Source organism: Bombus huntii, chromosome 2 (assembly GCF_024542735.1).
Source record: "Bombus huntii isolate Logan2020A chromosome 2, iyBomHunt1.1, whole genome shotgun sequence".
Lineage (NCBI taxonomy): Eukaryota > Metazoa > Arthropoda > Insecta > Hymenoptera > Apidae > Bombus > Bombus huntii.
This window is the reverse complement of record NC_066239.1, coordinates 10385663-10409663: the sequence shown is the minus strand read 5'-3', so window position 1 is coordinate 10409663 and position 24001 is coordinate 10385663. Positions and strand designations below refer to the sequence as shown.

Genomic DNA, 24001 nt, shown 5'->3' with positions numbered 1-24001 from the left:
GATAACGATGATCTGTAACAATTGTAACTCGACATTGAACAGCAGGAAAGATCTTGTTATACTGTGCAAGTGTGAGTTCGTCAATTTCTGCCCAACTTAATTATAGTGAACGAAGAGAAGAATTGCTAATAATAAAAAAAAAAATGATTATGATAATGACATTAGTATATGTAACGATACAATACTGAAGCATCATCATCTTTTGTATCATTTGTTCGTTTGTTTTTATCTTACTGCGTTTGTCTTTCATTATTAATGCAATACCAAGATGACTCGGTTTCGACACGATATCTTGTGTGTAAATATATACTAATAAAAAATACAAACATAAAACTGTGTTATTTTTTTATTATCCCATTAGCAAAGGTTTGTAAAGTGCAGGGCAATAATTGTAATCGTCTAATTTATTCGGATATAGTTTGAATGAATGTTTAAGTGGTTTATTTAATGCACTAGTCTTAAATACATAATTTATATAATGAGAAAAAGGAACATATATATATATACACTACTAAGCATAATAAGTACAAATCATTTATCTGTATTCGGATTATCACTGTTTTACATTGATTATAATGCAGTTCCACGTCGATGTTTCAAATTGACTTAAAGCGATATGAATACAAATGATAGAGAATACGATCAGTTCGAATTTTACAAAAGAAAATAAAAAAGAATGAGTACAAAATCATTTTAAAGAAAATTACGTCATTTTACAGAAATTTTCAACAGACAGAAGGCACAGGATGCAATGTTTTACATACATATACATATGATATAGTTAACATTATTACATAGAATTAACATTTTTTGCAAAACGCGTATATTTTGATGCTTGTCTCATATCGTGTTCATTTAGGATATGCATTCTACACACACAAATTTCTAGCAAAAAATTACTAAATAATTTAAGTAATTGTTGAAGAACATTGCATGCACAAGAATAAACATAGATATTTATGTACGCCGATTTGCATTTGATTATTTCATATTTGGAAGTATAACTTAATATCCTCTTGTCCCAATGCTACCTTCTCCGTTCTCCTTTTTGTGTTTTTCGTTTCTCCTTCTTCTCTTCTCTTAACTGTTTCTGTTTCTCTCTAAATAAGGGTAACATATTTATTAATAATAACATATTATAGTTTTATATATAAAGGGCAATTTATCGAAAACATACCGATCTTCTTTGTCTTTCTCTTTTTTCCTCTGACTCTCCAACTTAGCTTTTTCCCTCTTTTCTCTCTCCTGTTGAATTATAGCAGCTGTATTTGTATTCTTTTCGATTCCACAGTCTCCACCACTTGCACCATCCTCTTCTCCATCTCCTTCGCTGTTCTCTTCTTCTGACATTTGACTGTACTGTGCAAGAATAGCTTCTCTTATTCTCCTCTCCTCTTCTGTGTAACTTCTTTGTGTCGTAGTTGGAAGAGACTGAGATTCCAACATTCTTGCTAATCTGACATCCACATCTTCTACTGGTACTTTTGGAGCACTAACTTCTTCAACAGGTAGATACTCAGCCCAAGCTTTTAAAATTTCAGTCACAAGTTTGCTAATGTTATCGTCCTGGAACATAAACAAGATATAGAAATATTTCTATCTTATAAATGAAGAGTATTACTTGTGTAACATCACTTAATTGCTCATTGCATATCATCGAATTATTAGGATGTTCAAGAATATAGCGAATATCTCAATCATATTCAAGCAATCATGCATGCAAAAGAAATGCACAGTGTGTCGAATTCGACGAAACACATGCGAGTTAACAAGGGAGAAAATAATAATAATCCTGTTGTTATTTTTGACCGGCTAATACACGGCTACGAACAGCAAGCATATTCTAACCTCACAATCCGTGTGCTCCTCACCGTTATGCCCGCGAGTATGACTTCAAGGGCTTCGGTCTTCTCATCCTCCGTCTCATCACCTTCTAAAATTCCTTTGATGTATGATCCAAATACACCTTCATCAGTATTTAGAGCTTGTAATTTCTTGCTGAGCCAAGTATCGAAAGAATTCGTTGCGACCGCCATGTTCGGCTGTTTCACTTTCCCAAGTCCTTCAGTTGGCAACACGGCTAAGCCAGTTCAAAGCGTTTCTAACAGAGATAAATAGGGATATCGCTAATACTTATGGATGACATTCTGCCAAAAAAATGGACACTAGGAATAAAAGCGTTTTGTGGTCAATGTTGTACTATCATCGAGTCTCGTCTCCGATACTCTACTGTTAACAAAAAACTTATTTAAAAAATAAGCACACAATTTCGTTTATTTTTATAATGAATGTAATAATAGTATAAATAAGTTACTTTTTTTATTTTAAGCAATCTAAACAATTCCAAACCTTCTCGATTTTAAAAAGGAAAGGGTCTGGTGTCCGTGAACAAAACGTGGAACAAGTGGCGAGATCCCTTTGCAAAAATTTTTTCATCTGAGAAAATTTTCTATTTTTAATTACTGAACTTTTCGAAAGCTATGTATGCAGATATTTTTCCTTCAATATACAATGCTATTACTGCCACATTTTTCAGCAGCAACAATCTTCGTAGTTAATCTGAAATTTTCTTGAATACAGTATCCTGTCTTCCAGATCCGGATCGTCGTGCTGAATTCCGCTGCCAGATTTCACAGGTTTTAATGTACCTGTATCCCGCGATCGTTGTACTATTTTGCAAAATATCTTTGTGCTGGGTATAATCCTATTAGAATATTTTGCGTCATATAAACATTGCGCTTTAGTGCTATTGCAGCTTGCTGCACCGTAACAAAAGTACATGTCTGAGAGTTCTCCACATGTAATTTCCAATTCCAAATCCGTTTCATAATAAATATGGCGATATAAATGATAAATGACGTATAGTACTGCTACATTGCATGCAACACTCACTACGAGCAATGCACACATGTAACAGTCTTCTAACTTAATATTTTTAGTTCTCTGAAAGCTTCTTGTCGATTGTTGAAATGATTCACATATTTCATTTGCGAACATTTTCTTGTATTTGTTCCACTCCACTTGGTGCCAAAGCTTCCTTATATTCTCCAATATCAGCCACCTTTTTTGATTATCTGCAAAAGATTCGTTTGTTCTAGTCATATTTCCTGCTTGATTTTATTTGGCGTTACAAGGAAACGCGCGCAACTGTGACTTGCTCGTCTGTTGTTTGTTTATATTTGCGTAGAATTAAGACGGACATCTGACCACACGTTTGTTCCGTACGAGCGATTCGCACTCGGTCCGATGCGGCACTCGACTAATTTGCTATGGTAAATTGTTGATCGACGCGAGATGATTCTTGATTGCGACAGACTAGCCGTTGAACTAATAATAAATACTTGCCAAAGAGATGATTAGAAAAGATAAGTAGATGCACTCAGACTTCCAGTTCTGCCGAAGACCAACCGGTTTTTGAGACTTTTAAATGACAACGTATATTTTTTATAACATTTAGATCCAGCTAAACCCTCCGCGTTTTTCCTTGTCTTTATACATACAATATTATACATACGTCATATTTTATCTTATTTTATGTTATAATATCTTAAAAGAATATTTAAAAAATTTCAACGACCATCTAATAACATCACAAATAAATGGATTACCGATGCACGATAAGATATCTATTGAGCACCTTTCTTTATATTATATTTCGACTTCTGGCCGTCAGATAACAGCATACGATAAAATATCCATAAAAGTAAACTCGCGATCTTTAAATATTCATAGTCTCTTTTCCTCGTATAATCTAAATTCTACTATTTAAAAATGCATTTCAAGACGCTCGAATGAAAACAAATTATTAGACCTTAGTTGGTAAAGTCGTAATCACGATACCGACCTTTCCTACGTATCCAGTCTATCGCAGAGCGCCAATTACATTTGACGACAACGTGTTTCTTAATAATATTAAGTTAAACTTAACGCAAATCAATATCATCTCATTTCGCTAATTGACAATGCACATAAAAAATGTACAATATCCATAAACTTTACATGCGCAAAATATTTAAAATAACGATCTTTTTAACGCTTTAAAACTAGTATTAGTTCGAATTCCACTCGTCAAAAATCACACGTTACGAAAAGACGATAGAAATTCGGTCTATGCCAAAACATAGTTCAGCGAAATATCAGGCAATTATTGATGTACAAGTAATAATGCAGAGCTACTCACATTGCATCCATTCATATTAACCGCCCCTAAATTCTCTTATTTCTATTATAAGTATGTAGTTCTATTTAGACGGCAATTCACATTTTGTTGCCATTATGTTTCTGTTGTGACAGTCTAGTTTGGTTACTATAAGCGGGTATCGATTGCGAACGGAAATGCTAATTTAATATTGGAATTACTGTGCAGCCCGATCGTTGTTAGTCCATCACAGTACTGTCAGTGACACTGATCGCGAACGGACCGTGAATATCTTAACAACGATGTGGAACTACGTGTTAATCTCGACCCTCGTCTTATTCGCGTCATTACTGTATCACTGTTATTTCAACGGTCCAACCAGCATTATCGAGCTTCCTAATACGCATTACGATTACATAATCGGTAAGTGGTGAATTTTTCACCGGACAATGTCGGTGACTGCGATACCGTTCGAGTTTTAACTTTTATCCGAAGGAAGCGGGTACACGGAATGTAACTAATTAATCTCTTGATCCGGGCTTTTAATCGATCGATGTAGATGCATGATCGACGTGAATTGACTTTAACGTGTAACTGAAGGTAACATGGTAAATTGAATTACGAAATAAATTTTCATGAAGCAATCTAGTATTGTGATTGCGGCTGTATATGGATATCATTTGTTATTTCTCGTTCTTGTACGTGGAAGCTGGTTTTTTTGGAGAATTGTGAAAATTTAAATGATGTTAAATTGATGTTTTAAATCGATAAAGAAGTGTCAAGTGATATAGGGGGCAACATTGAGAAATATGGTTTATTAATTAATTTTAATATCGTAGGTATTATGTAATGATATAGAATCCATGTAATATATTGTTTTTAAAAGTAAGATTGTGTAAAGTTTGAATAATTAATTTGCACATATTTACTACATATGATAAATTCCTTTTATCGCATATTACAAAATATTAATCTTAACATAAAACTAATATTTTCTCTAAGTTCATAAATACAATGGAACATTGGTGTTTACAAATTTGTAACAAAATTATATTTCTATTATACTATATATGTAATTTGACATTTATATTTGACGTATATTTTCTGTGGTAACGTTGTAACTTTTCTTCTTCATGTACAGCAAGGATGATGATATATTGACAATTGAATTTTTACTTACGAAGTTGGTGCTGGAACAGCAGGATGCGTGCTGGCGTCACGGCTTTCCGAAATTTCGAACGTGTCGGTTTTGTTGGTCGAAGCAGGAGGACATTTCGGATGGATATCGTCCGTTCCAATTTTGGCACCAATTATGCAAAAGACTGACGTCGACTGGTCCTATTCCACGGAACCGCAAAGGTTCTCTTCCAAAGGATTTTGGAATCACGTAAAGGAAAATTGAACATCTTCAGATCACCATAAGAAACCTTATACAAACACGGATCTTCCATTTTTATGAATCAAGATTTTATAATTTATACTATAAAATAGTTAAAATTTTTCATTTTTCATTTTAAAGCTGAACTTTGGACCCCAATAATTCCATAATATCCCTTGATTATAACATCTTGAATCGGTTAAAAAATTAATATTTTAATTGTCATTGAAAAATGTGAAACAATGCAACGTGCATTCATATTTTTCGATACATCTAAAAAATATAAAGGCTGGTACAGTTAAAACGAAACCCGAAATAAACGATATTTTTCGCGAATAGAATCGTTTCAATTCTATAAATTTTCCTCAATATGTAGCTGGATGAATTTAAAATTAACAAAAATTCGCTGATTCTTAAAAAATTCTTCTTAATAATTCTTAATTCTTAAAGAATAATTCTTAAAAAATATTTCATTCGTTACGAGAAAAACTTGATTTTATAAAATGTACCGTTTAAAGTCCACGTAGTATCAAGTTCGATTGATTGAGAAAGATTGGATTTTATCGTAGATACAAAAGATACCAAGAGGTAAAGGGTTGGGCGGCAGCGGCCAGATAAATCACTTGGTTCACTCCTTCGGAAAGCCGGAAGATTACAAAGCCTGGCCGAGAGGATGGTCACACGCCGATCTACTTCCGTACTTTAAAAAGGTGTCCGATATCATGAACGTAATGTCCAGCCCGGAGGAAGAATATCTGGCGCAAGCTTTTCTCATGGCGGAAGAATCGTTGAAGTTGAATAATGTGACTCTTCAAAAGGGGATGTACACGACGAAAAGAGGTTCCCGTTGGAGCACGTTTAATGCGCATTTGCAAAATGCCTGGAATAGAAAGAACTTGCATATTTTGATAAACACGTTGGTTTCCAAAGTGAGATTTTATTTCTTCTTCTGTCTTTTCTTTTAAAAGCATCGTACGATAGAACTGCGTTTATCTAAATTTTATTTCTGGCATTTTTATTATACAGGGTGGTTTTATTACACAGGGTGATTCTATGCGAAATAAGAAGTCGAACAAATTTTTCGTTTGAGGCTTTGTTTTCGAGAAGATCAACTTTGAATTTTCGCTCGGTACGCGTGCATTTTATCACGTCTCGTTATAACGGATCTCACTGTAGATCGTTGTCTCGATGGAAGAATGAAAAAAAAAAATTAAAAAAAATTTGTATTCTATATTTTCGACTTCTTTTTTCGAGTAGAATCACCCCCTTTCCGTTTGTACCACCAGTTACCAACCACTCCGTAGATTATTACAGGTATTTTATTATACGATGGCTATAAAAGGTATCTTTGGAAAAATCTTATTTTCCAATATTTTTACCATCTACCAGGCTTCATTATCGTAATATTAAAATTGTTTTAATGTGACATCGAATGATATGAAATTTAATATATCTGGGCTTGATTGATCAGAAAATAAATACTATAATCAATACGATGGTCTAAAAGCACCTTTTGTAACCACTGTAGGTTTTAGATCTGTACAGTTTAATTGGTTGCGAAGATTAAATTTGAATGTAATATTCGATCTATGTCGTATTTATATACGATTATTAAACACAACAGAGTAAACGATGGAACCTGGTGATTTTTAACAAGAGTTAAACTTAAATAATCCCCTGAATATCATTCTCGATGATAAAATATATCAACGTGTGAATCAAACGTTCGAATACATCGTTCGTAAATTTCCAGGTACTTTTCAAAGAGAATTTGAACGCAGATGGGATCAAGGTGATTTACAAAGATGGATCGGTGGGAAATATCGCTGCGAGAAAAGAGGTGATCCTTTGTGCTGGTGTTATCAATAGCCCTCAATTGCTTTTGCTTTCGGGAATCGGGTCAGCCGAAGAGCTTGACAAATTTCAGGTGATGAATCATTTGATCTTTCTCCAAACTGAATCTCCGAAATGTGATATCGTAATCATTTTGTACGAATATTTCCTACGAATATGGTTACGTGCAATCAGAGAGTAAAGATATTTTTAGATACCAGTGGTGAGCAATGTTCCGGAAGTGGGCAAAAATCTGTTTGACCATCTTCTTCTTCCGCTCTATGTTAATCTACAGGCAAGAGTAAGCATAACTCTGTACAAGTTACAAACGCTTCCTGAGGTACTAAATTATTTCGTCTTTGGAAGAGGTATCAAATTATCTTAACGTTGTTCTTTTATGTTTTACGATATATTGTCTGAAATTTTAATCTTCTTTTTCTTTTTTTTTTTTTTTTGTTACTTTTAAGGATGGTACGCGACTAATGGTATAATGGCGACGGGTCGTGCCAATGATAGCGGAGTTATGCTTTTTGGTATGGGTTCAACCGATGAAAAAATATTAAGGAGTTTGTCTAATTACAAAATAGAGGTAAGCATAGAGAACGCCATACTAAATTTCTAATTCGACATCCGTGCGTTTATTTCATGCACATCCTACGTCGCTTAGCATTTACTGTCGTTCGAAGAGGATTGTTTTGAGATCAATTTTTTAACAAATTATCATTTGTTATTACTTCCTATATATTTTATAGTTTGATATAACATAATCGATGAAATTTGACCAATATAATCGTAACGGTCGTATCTCATTAGAATACTAATAAAATTCTCAAATGTTCGTGTATGATTTTTTATAAGAATTTGAATAAGAATTTGTACAAGATTTTGAAAACAACATAGATCGATCGAAGTTGAATAACTGAAGCAAGTTTATGAATATTTGAAATCGTTTTCTACGATTCAACGCATTGAAAAAATAAAATTGTGAATATCCAAACATAATGCAAAATTATATAAATTGTTACAATTTGATTAAAATTAAAAGATATTTCGTCCGGAGTAGCATAGAAAATTTTATTCTATAAAAACCATACTCTCTTCTTCATGATTCTAACTAAACGATAATACGTAGCATTACAAGTCGATGTATCCATCCTACGACAACAACAGTCGCGAAGGATTCCTATTTCTATCCTACTGTTTACAACCAAAAAGTCGTGGTAGCATTTCACTGAGGTCTAACAATATTCGCCATCATCCAAAAATCGATCCTGCTTACCTTCAGCACTACGACGACGTTCTATGCACTTACGGAGGTACGCAAATCTTTTTTATCGCGACACATCATCTTTCTTTACCGTGTATTTCTTTTTCCATCGCACTTTGCATGATGAAGGCGAATTTTCCAGCAATAAACTTCGCTCTTCAGACGCTCGAGACGCCCAAGTTTCGTGAGTATGGCGCGAACGTTCATCATCCCGATTTAGAAGAGTGTCGACATTTGCCACAAGACTACCGGGATATCGAATACACGGAATGCGTGCTGAGAGTCGGTGCTCTCACCAGTTATCACGTGTGTGGCTCCTGCAGGATGGGTACCGATGATCGTGCAGTCGTCGATGAGAAATTACGGTAAGAAAGTTGAGCTTCGTTCTGGAGCGTACTAAATTGCTAATTTTCTATTTTTATAACGTACGATATTTTTTAAGTGAAAGTAGAGTCCAGAAAGTAATAATTTTGTTATTTGCTTTCTTACAATACATTTGAGATAATTCTTTTAAGCAGATTTGAAATATCGTATTGAATATACAGGGTGGTTGGTAACTGGTGGTACATGCGGAAAGGGGGTGATTCTACGCGAAAAAAGAAGTCGAAAATATAGAATAAAAATTTTTTTTTTTAAATTCTTCCATCGAGACAACGATCTACAGTGAGATCCGTTATAACGTACCGCACGCGTACCCAGCGAAAATTCAAAGTCGATTTTCTCGAAAACAAAGCCTCAAACGAAAAATTGTTATTCTATATTTTCGACTTCTTTTTTCGCGTAAAATCTGCCCCTTTCCGCTTGTACCACCAGTTACCAACCACCCTGTATACATAATGTTTTATTGTGAATTATTTGACTCATTAATAACGATATCGTGATATGGGGAACAGATTTAGGTGAGCGTAAATCCTTCTGTTACAGAGTGAGAGGTGTCAAAAGACTGAGAATAGTCGATGCCAGTATATTACCGTCTCCCATTTCCGGTAATCCAAATTCCGTCGTAATTGCCATTGCGGAACGAGCAAGCGATTTAATTCTCGGTCGCACATTCAATTAGTAAAATGTATTTATTCTACTGCGTTAAAATGACAAATAAATATATCATCCGTAAGAATAAGTCGAATGCGATTAATTAAAGCCTGAACTTATACCTTACGATATATAGAATATTATTTTGTTATTCTTATAGTATATAACGATATAGTATATTATTGTACATATTATCAATGCTTTCAATTGTCGATTTATACAAACTTTATATTATGTATATAAAGTTTGAAGAATATTATCGAAGGAGATACAAAGTAACAATCAAGTGGGAAAAGGACAGGGGAAGAAAAGATGCCTGGTCAGATTTTTTGTAATTTATAATTAATGTTTTCTTGTTTCACAGTAATTAAACAGTTATTAATAGTCTAATTAAATTTCGATTAATTTTTATACAAACAAAAAAGAGGATGAGTTACACTCAACTCGGCGTAGCACAAACCCCTGCCACCCTGTTCGCGCTCGGAGAAAAAAGAAAAATAAAAAGAAAAATGTATCGTAACGCCATACTTCGCGTTTTCATTCGTCATTTCATTTCACTTTTTATTTCCCCTCCACGCTTACCTATCCAAAGTAATTTATCATAACACGTAATGAATCATGATTATAATCATCATCATTTCAACCCAGTTCCTGTCCGGGATCGTTGAAGATGGCAGAGTTTCGACTCGTTCTTCGTTTCTATTCCACTTCCATGCCTCTTCTCTCTCTCTCTCTCTCTCTCTCTCTCTCATCGCCTTTTTTCCTTTTCTTTTCTCTCTCCCGTTCACGCATCCTCAAACAATCATTTCACTCGCATACTATCCCTAACATTCGTATCAAGGCGTACCTAGTCGTCTTCAACGTATTAAAAATGCATTTCGAACGGGTTTCACAAGGATCAATTTCGAAAATATTTCGAATATTCGGATTATGCTAGAAATGAATTTTTAACACGTCCCGAAGCACATTCACGCGTCGTCATGCACGCACTCGCACACAGGCGCACTGTTTCCCGTATAAATAAAATAATTCTGTAAATAGAATGCAAAAGTATAGATTTTGCATACACGAAAAACGCAACTACGGTTTGCGCGCTCCGTTCACGCTGGAGGCATCTGCCATTTTGCCGCCTCCGCTCGTACACTCTTTCATTACGTATTCTTCGCGTTCCTTCTCGTATCCACCACGCACCTTCCTCTCATTTCTCTCATAATCGTAACGCAAAACTTAATCTTTCAACTTAAAAACAAAATTGGTAACCACCGTGTACGATCTGCGGTGCAAGCCACGATCTTTCTCTATTTTTTCGAGATAAAATACACAACAAGAACGGTCGTTTCTGCCGAATCGATGCCGACGAAGAGAACACGCGGACCGACGATTACGTATATTGAATACGCGATCGATGTCGAGACGACGAGAATTTTCATCTTCATCGAGGAACGTAAAACTTCTGCGATAGAAGCGTCGTTCCATACGCTGCTCCTTTGAACTCTTCCGTAAAATCATATGTATAAACAAAAAAATTTGAAACAAAGCATCACTGTTTCCGTTTTCTTTCCAAAGGAACGATCGATCAATCGAATTTTCGTTAAAAAGGAAACTGAAATATATAGACAATACTGCGAAACATTAATGCGAAATAAAATAACTGGCTATCGATCGAACCTTCAAATAATTTCCCGACGCTTCTTATCTTCGAGTTTTACATTCTCTAGCGTTCTTAAAGCGGAAATGCCCAGGGTACATCCCCTCGACATCGTCGATCCTCGTTTATCCCTTAAACTAGTCGACGTTAAGTCGAAATTTCGCTCGCGAACAAGAAGAGGAGAAACTGGAATATGGCGTGCACCGCGTGATTCAGCGATTTACAAATCGCGTTTATTCTATTAATTCTTTCGTCGTTTCTTCGCATCTTCTTTTTTTTCGTCCTCTTCTTCGTATATGCGTGTCTGTGTACGCTCCTATGTTCCTGTCTGTCTGTCTCTATATGTGTCTGTGTGTGTCCGTGTATGTATGTATATTTATATATATATAATATATAATATTCCATTTTTAATTTATATTTTTCATCTTTTGTCGTTCGACTTGCAATGTCGCATCGCGGGGCGACGAGTTCGGGGCACGCTTATGATCTAAACAAGTACCTTCTTAATATTACATATAATATACTCTATCTATTTATATATTTATATATTTATATATATATACCATTTTATATTTATATTGAAAAAATCAGTGTACTCTCTTTCGTTCTATCAATAGGAATAGTTATCGATTAATTTGAAATTGCGTGTAACTTAGACGCGTCCAGCGCATAGAAACATAAATAAATAAATATGAACGGATGTTATTTACATAAACTCGGTCGTCTGAAGGGAGGATAGGATGGAAAGATTAGGTTAGATTAGGTTTGGGGAGTTGATGGGGGGCGGGGCAGGAGGATCGTATGTTTGAGGAGGCAGTTTCGAAAAGGAGAAAAGGGGTGGAGAAAAGGTGGAAGAACGGAGGACAGTGCTATTATCCGATATATTTATTCGCGGCAGCTATAGTTCTTCTTCGTCGTCATCATCATCATTATCATCATCATCATCATCATCATCATCATCATCATCATCATCATCATCGTTAAATCTCTCTTATATCATACAATATAATTATTACTTTTACGTATATCCGATTTTGTTGCGGTTTTCTGATTTTGTTTTCTTTTACATGCTCTTTCATATTTGTTTTTCACTTTTCATTTCCTCTGTATGGTACAAAAAAAATGAAACGCACGGTATTACGCCGAGCGTCGCGTAGAAAAATAATACTTCTCACAATCATTGGGACACATGAGAAAGAAAAACCGAGAAGGAACCGTAAGCGACACACAATTGTACGAACGTCATTTGTAATTAACGTGATCGTCTATGCGTACCGTAAATGTATTTTGTGTGTGTGTATGTGTGTGTGCAAGTGTATGTGCAAGTGTATGTGCACATTGTGCGAGTTTATATGCGTCTGTATGTACGAGTTTATGCGTGTACGTGTTAGCTATGTATACGTGTACGTTTGTTTCATTGAGGTAGAAACGGTTTCGTATACACCTACTATTATTACTATTACTATTATTATTATCAGTAGAAAGATTATGTCATAGATGCACGAGAATTGAGATGATGGTTTGTCCGTTTCTTCCGAGTATAACGAAATTCCCAACGTAGGACGAAAGGGGCAGCTGTATTACTTCGTGGTGAAGAAGATATTAGGAGGACGATGATGGGAAGTGGAAAGTAAAAAGAGATTTCATTGAGGAACGAAACTGAACCATGTCGTGGACAATAGCGTTTGAGAATAAAATGCAACCGGACGAATGTTCGCATTTGTTTACGTGTATAATCGATCTTTTACTTCTTCTTTATTATACAGAAGAGGAGGAAAGATGTTTGCGAAAAGACGAAGAACGATAAAGTCGTAAGCAAAATATAAAACTTAGGAATAGAATCCTATTTAAAATTTTTTCGAAAAGATCTTGTAAAGATGAAAAAAAAAAAAAAGAAAAAATAGGAGAGTTCCATACGAAGTGGTAAGCAGAACGCTTAAACTGAATGTCTAGTGAGATGAAGATTGAAACGGAATAAAAGAAGAAATGTTTCGTTATCGTGCGTTATCATAGAAAGTTCGTACGAAATGTACGTTCCGCTTCCTTAAAATAGACAAAGAGAAAGAAAAGACACCGAAAATGAAAAAAAAAATGTTCGATAAGGGAACATCCGACCGGCAGAGAAACACCACGTAACAAAACGGTCAACAAAGAACGAACACATCTTAACAAGAACACTTATAACCACGGTGGAATGTGCCGTGGCGCGAAATTCAAAAAAGGTTAAGGAATAAAGTCTGACGCGTCCGATGAACCTAACCTTAGACGAGTGATTGCATCGCGATGAGAAGTGTTGGATGGAGATGGATCATCGAAGGAAATTGTTCAGCAGCGCTCGATAAGGATAAAGAGACTAAAACAATTAACAAATTCGTGAATCGAAAGAAGTACGCGGCGAACAAGCAACGTTCGTCGTTCCTTTAACGCGGAATCGTCGTTACGATACATAATTCCCGCGTTAATTGGCTCATTATTTAAGCGACACTTGCTTCCTCTCCCACAAACGTATCTTCCTCTTTGTTAGCGCAACGATATCGCTACCATAAAGCGCTCTTTCTGCTCTTTGTTCGCCTATAATGAATGAAACGGCGAACGGAAGCGAAAACCACTCTAACGAGCATGGCCGCTATTTAACAGAGAGGAGAAAGAACGAGCAAGATACGTGAGAATGAAGAGGAAACTGGTCGTTCGAGCACTTAATTAACCTTTTGTATGCGTAATTAACACACGGTGCCATAAGTAACGTAGCGTCGTCGTGCGCGAAACACGTTTCATATTTTAATGATTCGCGGCGGCGGTTATCGTTAACAACAAGTTAGTTTCTTTCTGACGAAAGACAGAGAGAAAAGGGGAAAAATGAGATAGCAAGGAGGGACGAGCGAGAAAGAGACAAAGAGAAACGGCGTACAAGTTACACCGGATCGATCCCTACTATACACTCGACTATTGCATCGCTTGATTATTGATTTATGTTAATCTTATGGACTATTATACTTTGTAGTTTGTACTTGGTTTTCATTATTCCTGAGAAAAGGACACCGTGGAGTACGAGTTGCGTCGTCTCGATCAACGACACCGAACCCGTTTCGAATTTTTTTTTAATTCTGATCTCTGTTTAACTATCGTCTGTGTTTTCCCATCTTTCTTATTTTTTTTTTTTTTTTTTTTTTTTTTTTTACTACAATTTGTTTCTTTTCTTTTCTTGCCATCGTCGTTTTCTTTAGAATACGTCGGACCGTATGCCGATCATCGACACCTCTGGGACGTTTGATTCTATCGCAAAATACCGTTTTCTTTTTCCTTTTAAATTGTGTCATCTTTTATGTACAGAGATTTATTTTAAGCTTCTATTCATTTCTTTTTTTTTTCTCTCTTTTGCTTTCTTCTGCACCCTGTATAGCTTGTGTGAGGTAGCATTTGTACTAGTGTGTATGACGAAGTATTGTGTTCCGTTACTGTGATGAACGGCAGAACTTGCATCGGCGAACCGATCACGGAAGGATTCGATTACTTAGTGGCAGTGACGAGTTTCACCAGTCTTTTCATCCTTTCTGCTATTAACACTCGTACATAACAAGCATTCGGACCTATTTCCTACGTATCATTTGTAAATATTTGCATTTATATCGTTCTTATCTATTCTCTGCGTTTAAGTCGTTCTTATATCATATCTGAACGATTAAGAAACATATAAAGTCGGCTGCAAACACAGCAGTCTGTAGTAAAACAATCTCAACAACTCTGTAACTATAATATCAACTATTGCGAGCTATTTGGTATAAAGTACGATCACATGGAACAGTCGGTGAACAATCAGTTCTTCTGCAATTCCAGATAAAGGAAAGAGGATTCACGAGGATCACATGAAACGGGACAAGTATAGTTAAAGTAATGGGCGATCGATCTCCCTGAAACTGATATGTAATGGGTATTTAAACTTCCGGCACGTTCGCTGCTTAAAGTAAACGTGTCCTCCTTCCTTTCCTGCGTATCACAGAAATATCGATATCTCGTTGAGTGGATAATGCGTCTCGTTGCATAGATTAAACTTCGTCGATTCTTCTTGTAACATAGCTATCGTGTAACATGATGTTTCATTATTATTAGATTTAGTGCAAACGAGCCAGGTGACGTCGTTGCGATTTTTTAATGTAATAGCGATGCAAAAAAAGAAAAAGAAAAAATACGGTAGTTTTATATTCTTATAATAGCAGGGCAGAGACAGTCGGTCTATTGCATCATTCAGAAATAAAAACCTGACGAATCGTATAGCATTGCTTGAAAATCGCAATGACGTTGCTTCGCTCAGTTTCACCAGATCTCGAAGAAAGATGAAATGTTAAAAGCTGTATATCGACGACTTTTATCGATCAACGATCAACCACGATCCATCGAACAGGATTATACGCCTCCTCATCCAATCTGTATACAACATTCAGCATAATAAACGGCGAGATCGAGAAATGCAGTGTTATCGGCTTAATTAAATCGCGTTCATCGAACCCTTGATCGTTCTACCGATGCCCATCTCTCTAGCCGTTCAAATTCAACTATATTATATAAAACCCATCATCATCATCATCATCATCATCATCATCATCATCATCATCATCATCATCATCATCTTTATCGTCATCGTCATCGTCGATCAGTATCGTAATTGTGATCGTTTCTTTTAATACATCGTGTATAGTAAGTTTACAAAAATCTGCGATCGTCATCTGTTTCATCATCGCGTTTTTCCATCGATTACTTCATTTATACCCCTTAACGCATTATAGTTTACTTTGTACTATAAGTCGCGATCGCTCAAACGTTTATCCCCGTTCGAGGATCGCACGCCACCGAAATCGAAGCCCCGCTGCGCGACAATATAAGCCCTACAGTTTTACAATATTATAATCGTAATCGTAATAATCGTCAATCGATTAATTCGATCTTGCCGCCAAAAGAAAAAGAAGATGTAGGTTCGTTACGTAATGTACGTTCCTTACGTTCTTATTAATGTTATGCTTTTTTTTTTTTATACTTTTTCGTCACGTTTAAATATGCTTATGCGTGCGTGATACATGTACTATGCAATCATTATCAACTATGGTATAGTACTATTACTGTATTTTTTTTCCTTTTTTCTTTTCTATACTATACAACGATCAAACGGTATAGTATAAGTAGACAGTGCACGCGCAGTCCAGGTGCAGCGACAACATCGACCCTTATCCTCCTTCGTTTTTCACCGCGAGCATGCAACAATCTCCGCCGATCCTTAATTATTTTCCACGGCGACAGCCTCTCCGTCGTCACCCTTTCATTCCCCCAACCCTTGTTTTTCGTTCGCTTCTGCCAATGTTCTTATTCTACCCCCGACAACTGTACCTACCCACCCACACGATCTCAGTTGCCAAACATCAGTGACGAAGGATTACCATCTCTTTTCTTATTCATATATTTTTTTCATTTTACGTTTTTTAAATCGTGGAAAGCCCGTTTACACCGCGAGTCTCGGTCGCGGGTGTCGAGCGTCCTTTAAACGCGGTTTATTCCTAGTTCATTTACTTTTCGCCGATTTCGTACCGATTTTTTAGCGACCCCTACCGACTATCATCCTAATTTTCTGTCCTTCCTTGAAAGTCAAGAGTCTTTCATCGAACTCTCCGCTGTCTAACGTCTTTCTACCCCTTTTTAAGTCACTATCCTTGTTTTTCTAATTTCTCTTTCTTCCTTCTCCGCAACGCCCGTGATTCACGCGGGAAATTCGAAACGATTCGGTCGACCCGCGGTGTAAAGCTCGCCTCGCCAAGCTGTGTCACACACGACATCTATTAAAGGATTTTCAATCCGTAAAACACATATTATAGAAACAACATGCAACATTTTATCCTACGCCGTGATACAATAATGGTACATACGTGTGCGTACGCTGGCGCGTGGCTTCGCAACGTGGATATATGCACGCTAAGCGTACGCACGATACCGCGCCCCTCCTATATGCGTGTGCCTATGTGTGTTTGTGCTTGTATACACGTGTTCGTGTGTGCGTGTGTATGTGTTTCCAATCACACTGGGATACGGTCAGGCAGCGCGGAACTTTACGCGGAAAAACGGGACGTTGAAAACTACTCTTGCGAATCGTGAGTTGATTTCAAGTAACATTTCCAATATAATTTCGTGATCTTCGAAACGATCGAGAAACTTCGTTATCGAAAATAATATTAGAGAGGAAAAAAACACGTGTAAAAATAAATTTGAAAATATGCGACTTTTGAATCTCGTTTCTTTTTCCTTGAGATTGAAAAGTGTTTTACTTATGAAAGAAATTATGACAAAGGACATTTGCAAAGAGATCGAGTACGAAACGGAAAAGAAAAAGCAATTCGAACACAGGAGAATTGTGGATATGGAAAAGAATTGTACGCGATTCATAATTCGACGAATAGCAAAACGCGAGTGTAAGTTTAGTCTGGTTTCAGATCCAGCGATCTTTCACTTTCGTTTCCATCCCCTGCCCAAACACGATCGATTGCTCGTCACTCGTTACTCGATTCATCAACTTCGTATATATACACCTGTATATACATTGTACACGCGTGTTTTTACGTATGCAAATTCGTAACAGCTAACGACGAAGCAACTAAAAAGAGCATGGCTTTTTAGCCCCAAACCTCTTAAACATTCGCAACTGTGAACGTAAACGCATTATCCTAAGCGCCCGAATTTTCGTTATGAACGTCACCCCAAAATTACCTAAAAGAGAACGAAAACAAAGAAAAATAATAGGGAACGATATTAGATGAAATAAAAATGAAAGGAAACGCTTAAGAAAAGTGTAAACTTAATACTAAAGTTTGTACGATCTTAACATTACTCCCGATCTTTCGTTTCGTTCGTTTCTGCTTGGCAGAGTAGCCGAGAAAAGTTAAAAAAAAAAAAAAAATGAAAAAAAAAAGAAAAAGAAGACGAGGAAAAGAAAAGAAAACGTGTATACATTTTTTTCGGCTTAATTTAAAAGAAAACAAAAGAAGAGACAAAGGAAATAAAATTTAACCAAAGTACGTATGCGTAGCAAAATTATTTACACTCGTGATCATATATGCAAATCGATCGTTTTGCGACGTATCCCGTGTACGTTCTGTGTGTTTTTCTGTTTCGTACATAAACGTGTATGTACGTGCAGTGTAGATGTGTGTGCGCGTGTGTGTATGTTCCTATCACATACGTAAACGACACATAACACTTTTGAATAATACCCCTTCCCGCAGCGTCTTCGTTTTTTTGCTTTTTGTTTTCAGGCCCTCTCGTCCACCCTCTATGACTAATTTTCACGTCGTCTAAAATGTTTTTATAGCCCCATCCTCGAGAAATTCACCCTTTAGTCAGCCCTAAAAGAACATCGGTTATCACCCTCGCGTCCGGATCTAAATAATTTGCCCTCCTAAAAACGTCTCGTATGGTTTTTCCTTTTCAATCCCCATTTTTGTTCCTTTCATTCGTCAGCTTTCGAGCTTCTTTCTTAGAATGTTCTTCGTCCATTTTTTTATTTTTTTATTTTTTTTTTTTTTTTTTTTTTTTTTTTGTTATCAACCCCTTCGAGATGATCGGAAAACATGATCCGCGAAATTCGTCGACGAAACAAGCACGCGTGCACTCGAAACACTTTTCGCTGATTTGATATTTTCACTTGGATTTTCTCCATTTTAGACCCATTTGTTGAAAACCTCTTCGCTCTCGCCAATTAAACCTGTGCACTGCACACTCGCGATATCTTTTTTCAGTTCACATATTTTTCGTTTTGTTCATGATGAAACAATACTTTCGTTTGTTTCCTTTGTTTCTCACCTGATTCCGTTCTTCTTTCTTTTTCTTTTTCGTATTTCTCTGACTGAAAAATCGTGATCGGTCCGAGGAACCAGACTTCGCTTGCCAAACGATGAAATCGCCGCGTTTCTTTATTTGTAAATTGTCACGCAGTCTCTCGCGCTCACGCACGCACACACACGCGCGTACTCACATTCACGTGTCTCACTGTGCTTATATAGTGGAAAGTTATTAGATAATGGTAAGTTATTACATATACAGTTGTGTACGTATGCGATAATGCAACTTCGTAAAAAAACGGATCTACTATATAATCGTATGTAGAGCTTATATATCACGTGTGCTTGCGATCCTTGAAGCTTTTCGTCTATCAGAAATTCCTCTGCTAATACGGCACTTGCGTTAAACTAATGTCTATAAAATGAAATTGTTTGAAAGTTCGAAGGAGACGTCGTTTGTACGATCTGTAAATGGTAGAACGAAAACGATCTTCCACAAATTCTACGAACGATTACAACGCGAAGATCGCGCGAAGAAAATGTGATAAGTTCGTCCTTTCAAGTTTCTGTTTCGCAAAGTATTTTCTCTGATGATACAATTGTAAATGAATATAATCTTTCTAAGGTAAGTAATAAATCCTTTTGTATGAAACCAAATGTACAACTAATGTTGCAGCACTGAACGCTGTTTTTTCAAATATCATGATATAATGATACATATTGAATTCGTAAAAGCAAATATAAACAACAATTTCGACAATATTGAGATTAGTTATCAGAAAATTGTTTCGTTGAAAAACAGAAAATATAACTCATCATATTCTTCGTATGTGTTGAATGACAGCAAGTTTGGAAAATAAATATTAATATTGCATGGAATTTCGATGAAGAGCTTCAAGATTCACGCTCGTACCCTGTATCTCAGGGTATAACAGCAGGAGAATAATCCCGACATTAACCGGACGAGTAGTGGCGGCTGTACGGAATGTACAGATGTTATTCTATCAGTGGTCTCTCAGTGTTCCCTGTGTTTTGTATGCATTCTTATAAAAAACGATGAGGTAGTACTGTCATACGTATCGTCATTTGGCAGAATACGCGAACGATCCGGTTCGCGATTTGATATCGTATTTAAGAAAATAAGAAAAACGTAACAAAAAAAAAAAAAAAAAAAAGAGAGAATTATGCGGAGAATGTAGAAACGTAAAAAGAACACATGCAACGCGAACAAGAAAATACGGGAAAGAACGAGACAACGAAAACGGAAACGAAACAAATAGTTTCCTTTTACTAATATATTCTAAATCTTTTACGACCATTTAAATACTAAATAATCCCCTATTAACTATTGTCTTTGATATCTTAAGAAGATAGGCGTATCGTTGTGAGATAACTCTCGTTAAACTCTGATTTTCCTCTGTAACGTAACAAACAAATAAAAATAGGAGGAAAAGAGATGAGCGAGAGAAAAGACAAGATACTGACGGATATGAAGAAAACGATGATAAACGAATAATAATAATAATAATAAAAAGGGAGAAAAAAAAACGGCTGGGAGTTTGTAATAGTGGAGAAAGAATAAAAAGAGAGAAGATAGAAGTCTGTAATATAAACGTGTGAAATACTGCAACAAGTAATATTGTGGTGCTATCCTGACTAGGAGTATCTATATATCTATTTATAGGTTAAATCGTTAATAATAAACTATTGCATTGATCACATTCTATACAACCGGTATCTAAGCAATTATTCCCTATGCTTTCTTGTTCGTCCTGGTCTATTGGTTTCATAATTATATCACCTATTATATATTATCCTCGACTATTGCTTCGGACAAAAGTCCGCTATTTAAACATTGTAAACAGGTAACAAAGTGGTAGTGATTGTTCTTCGTGACGTACAACGCGTCACGTTTGAGATCTTTCTAAGCGAATGCGATTGCTTCGTGATTCTTCATCGATCAGGTAAATATAAACGTACTCGCTAAAAAATCTTGGATCTCGTATTATAATACGTAGCACGTGGAACGCCCTGATTTTTCACCAGGAAACTCCTGTTCGTGTATAATAACGATTAAGAACAGGCGTCCCTTGGTTATATATACAGTGCGTTTAGAGAGATATAAAAAAACAACGTTCTTACAAAAAGGAAAGATCAGTTCTTCTCTATGTATCTTAACGATTATTGCTTATTTTCTCGCGCGATACGAACCTCCGCTTTGCACGCATTCACCAAGAAGAATCTACACACGTGGCCTACATGATATATTTAATAATATGGTAACTCGACAACCTGTCCATTCTTTATCATTGTAGTTAATAATCTCATAAATTCTTTATAAAACGACGGTATATCTATATAAAAAGAAGAGAAGAAAAACGTAAAAGTGGAGAAGATGGTATGCGTCAGTGTCGGTTTTACAAGAAAAATCTGCATCACTCTATCTCTCTTTTCCGGATATGTGTACTTTTTTCACGGATGAAGTGTATGTCGTCCGTCGTCTCTATGTTACCGTCTCGTGTGTGGAGATGCGTAAAAAAATAATAGAAATTCGATTACCTATCCTGAGTAGAAAAATGCACGATCGAGAAAATGCGATTTAATTTCTATGTTTCCTTTCTTTGTGTTCTCAGTTTGTTTGGCACTAACGCGTACGTGTTTAAGTTGTAAAGTGTTGAATTATGTTCGGATATCACCCGTGTCTTGACCCTAGGCTCTCGACATCAACAGCAATAATAGTACCAGTGTTATTTCTCCGCGGTAAAATCGGTAAAAGTATCAATATATAACAGCGTTTCAATGCATTGTGATCTGGTAATCAGTTCGATAATTCTTAATAATCCATCGGTAACATGATCGTAACTATCGAATAAAATAAAGTAGCGGCAGTAAGTAGACGCTTCATTCATTTAAACCTATTTCTCGTAACAGCGCTTGCACCGTTTTCATTTATATGTTCGGTATATTTATATTTATACTATATATATTAATCGGTATTCGTACGACTCCTTAAAACGATCCTGATCGTTCACGCGAGGAGTCGTCGAAAAAATATGGTGAAGAATTGTATAAATACATATATATGTATATGTAAACCACAAAGCAGAAGGGCGAGAAAGATAATAAAATAAATCGAGAACTACTGGCTTACGGTAGTACGATTCACCTGAGATATGCGTCTTTTTTTTTTTTTCTTCACTTTCCTCGTAATCTACTCGCTTAATCTCTCTTGACATTGTGAATCTGCGTTTCAACATGCTTTCAACTATTCGCGTCTTTTCTTCGGTTTCGATCTTTCGGCGTTACGCTTGTCTCTAACTTCCCTATCTTTTATCGCGCTCTTTTAAAAACTGTTTTTCTTCAGCTTTCTCTTTTATAGTTAATAACTCTTACTCGACGTTGCACTTTTATTGACTAGTTTTGTGATTATCCAGCGTTATTTCGCGAGCGTGTCCGAGGCGCGACGAGCTTTCATCTCCCTCAATCCCACCCCTAATCATCCCACTCGTACCTTTGTGCGAGCTACGCGAGCAATCGGACGTCGACGTTTTTCCAAGCTTCACTCTTCTACCTTCTTCTATCTTCCTGTATCTTCCTTTGCCTTCTTTCATCTTCCCTCTCTTCCAATGCTAACCTCCTTTATGATCCGATTAGTGCGACAATTTTTTCTACTACATCTGGTCAACAACCTCTGTCGCATCCAAGTTCACGCCACGTCTATCCTCCACAATTTATCCCAGGAAACGCAATTCGTATCCGCAAAAGCGTACCAAGCGTACCAAGCGTGCCAAGAGCGTGCAATCGTTAGAGCAACGTGAATCTTCAAAGTAGGGGTAATCCAAAACACGAAGAATCTTTTGAAAGTCCAGCATCCATCGAGTCTTCGAGTATGTGTCAGTGATCGTTTGATGCGATCGAATAAGTCGAACGCCACGTCTAATCATCTGCATAAGCGGTAAATTTATATAATTCTTTAGCTCGATTCTCTGTGTTCCGGCGGTTGCTCTTTCGTAGTGACGCTCTCGAGACGCTTTCGGCCGGTGAATCGCTCAGCCGAAAACACGACTGGTGTAATTGACAACTATTAGAATCGCCGAGACGAGACACAGCGGGACAGTTCCTTTGTCGACCTCGCTGTCAAAGCGTCGGTTGACTTCCGGCGCAACGCTGTCAATCGCAGCGTGGCGATTTCGCGGAGGAAATGTTTAGTCCCGAGCGCCACTCGGATGCTACATGGGATGGGGATGGCGTTGACCGACGTTGGTCGAGGGAAAAGGTGGACAGACCTTCACCCTCGTTGCTTCTTCCTCGTTCCAGCATTCGTGGTATTTCCGTTTCGTGCCACTCGCAGGTAACTCGAGTAGCCACAGGGCTGTCTTCGATGTCATCGCGACGATGACAGCGACAACCACGATGACAACGACGAAGACGACGACGACGATGACGACGATGACAACGAGGACGCCGTTACTGCGGCACCGTGTCTGACATTGAGTGGTTTGTTTGTTGAAAGGCCTTCAGATTCAGTTCGGCCTTGTGCTCCCGTGCGATGTGCCGTCTGACGGTATTGTTCCGCGTGAACGTTCGCGAGCAGAACGGACACGGCACCCTGATACCCTGGTGACGCTGCCGTATGTGGGCTCGCAGATTCGTCTCGTAGCCGTACAGCTTCTCACAGTATGGACACTTTAGTTTCTTCCCTGCAATCACGGATATTGATAGTGTTATTAGTGCGTTCATTTGAGAAAACGTATTTTTTTAAACAATTCTTTTATCATATAGTGAAAACATCAGCTTCTTGATTGATACAAGGGAAATAGGTACTGTTATTTGGTAGCTTTTACTTCTACTTAATTTTGTTAAATTAATTTAGTTTAGTTTTGTTATTCGT

The 24001-nt window shown here is 36.8% G+C and overlaps 3 protein-coding genes across 13 annotated transcripts in view; 1 reads left to right on the top strand and 2 right to left on the bottom strand.

Annotated features, from left to right (window-relative positions):
• Positions 1–415: 415 nt before the first annotated feature.
• LOC126876408 (coiled-coil domain-containing protein 43) lies at positions 416–4329 on the bottom strand. Of its 5 annotated transcripts, none has more exons than XM_050639272.1 (4): positions 4181–4329; positions 1872–3074; positions 1178–1566; positions 416–1100 (listed from the first exon to the last, which is right to left on the bottom strand). In XM_050639272.1, the coding sequence occupies exons 2-4, from the start codon at positions 2034–2036 to the stop codon at positions 1028–1030; spliced, it is 627 nt and encodes a 208-aa protein (XP_050495229.1). In that variant the 5' UTR covers positions 2037–3074; positions 4181–4329; the 3' UTR covers positions 416–1027. The 5 variants fall into 5 exon arrangements, with proteins under 5 accessions (XP_050495229.1, XP_050495211.1, XP_050495239.1 ...); XM_050639254.1 differs by having other exon boundaries at positions 1872–3488; positions 4181–4324; XM_050639282.1 differs by lacking the exon at positions 4181–4329 and having other exon boundaries at positions 1872–2101; positions 2350–4139.
• An 83-nt stretch (positions 4330–4412) lies between these two features.
• On the top strand, positions 4413–10478 carry LOC126876313 (neither inactivation nor afterpotential protein G). 6 transcript variants are annotated; one of them, XM_050639172.1, is made up of 9 exons: positions 4413–4561; positions 5280–5525; positions 6086–6445; positions 7270–7443; positions 7564–7717; positions 7817–7938; positions 8482–8665; positions 8759–8981; positions 9541–10478. In XM_050639172.1, exons 2-9 carry the CDS (start codon positions 5451–5453, stop codon positions 9674–9676), a joined length of 1428 nt encoding a protein of 475 aa, XP_050495129.1. In that variant the 5' UTR covers positions 4413–4561; positions 5280–5450; the 3' UTR covers positions 9677–10478. The 6 variants fall into 6 exon arrangements, with proteins under 6 accessions (XP_050495129.1, XP_050495112.1, XP_050495120.1 ...); XM_050639155.1 differs by having other exon boundaries at positions 4419–4561; positions 5323–5525; XM_050639163.1 differs by having other exon boundaries at positions 4424–4561; positions 5338–5525.
• The window catches only part of LOC126876341 (zinc finger protein chinmo), a 77241-nt gene continuing 63208 nt past the window's right edge, over positions 9969–24001 (bottom strand). For both annotated transcript variants that reach the window (XM_050639180.1, XM_050639175.1), the window contains exon 7: positions 9969–23810. In XM_050639180.1, the coding sequence (XP_050495137.1) occupies positions 23578–23810 (233 nt within the window). In that variant the 3' untranslated portion in view covers positions 9969–23577. The remainder of the gene's footprint in view (positions 23811–24001) is intronic.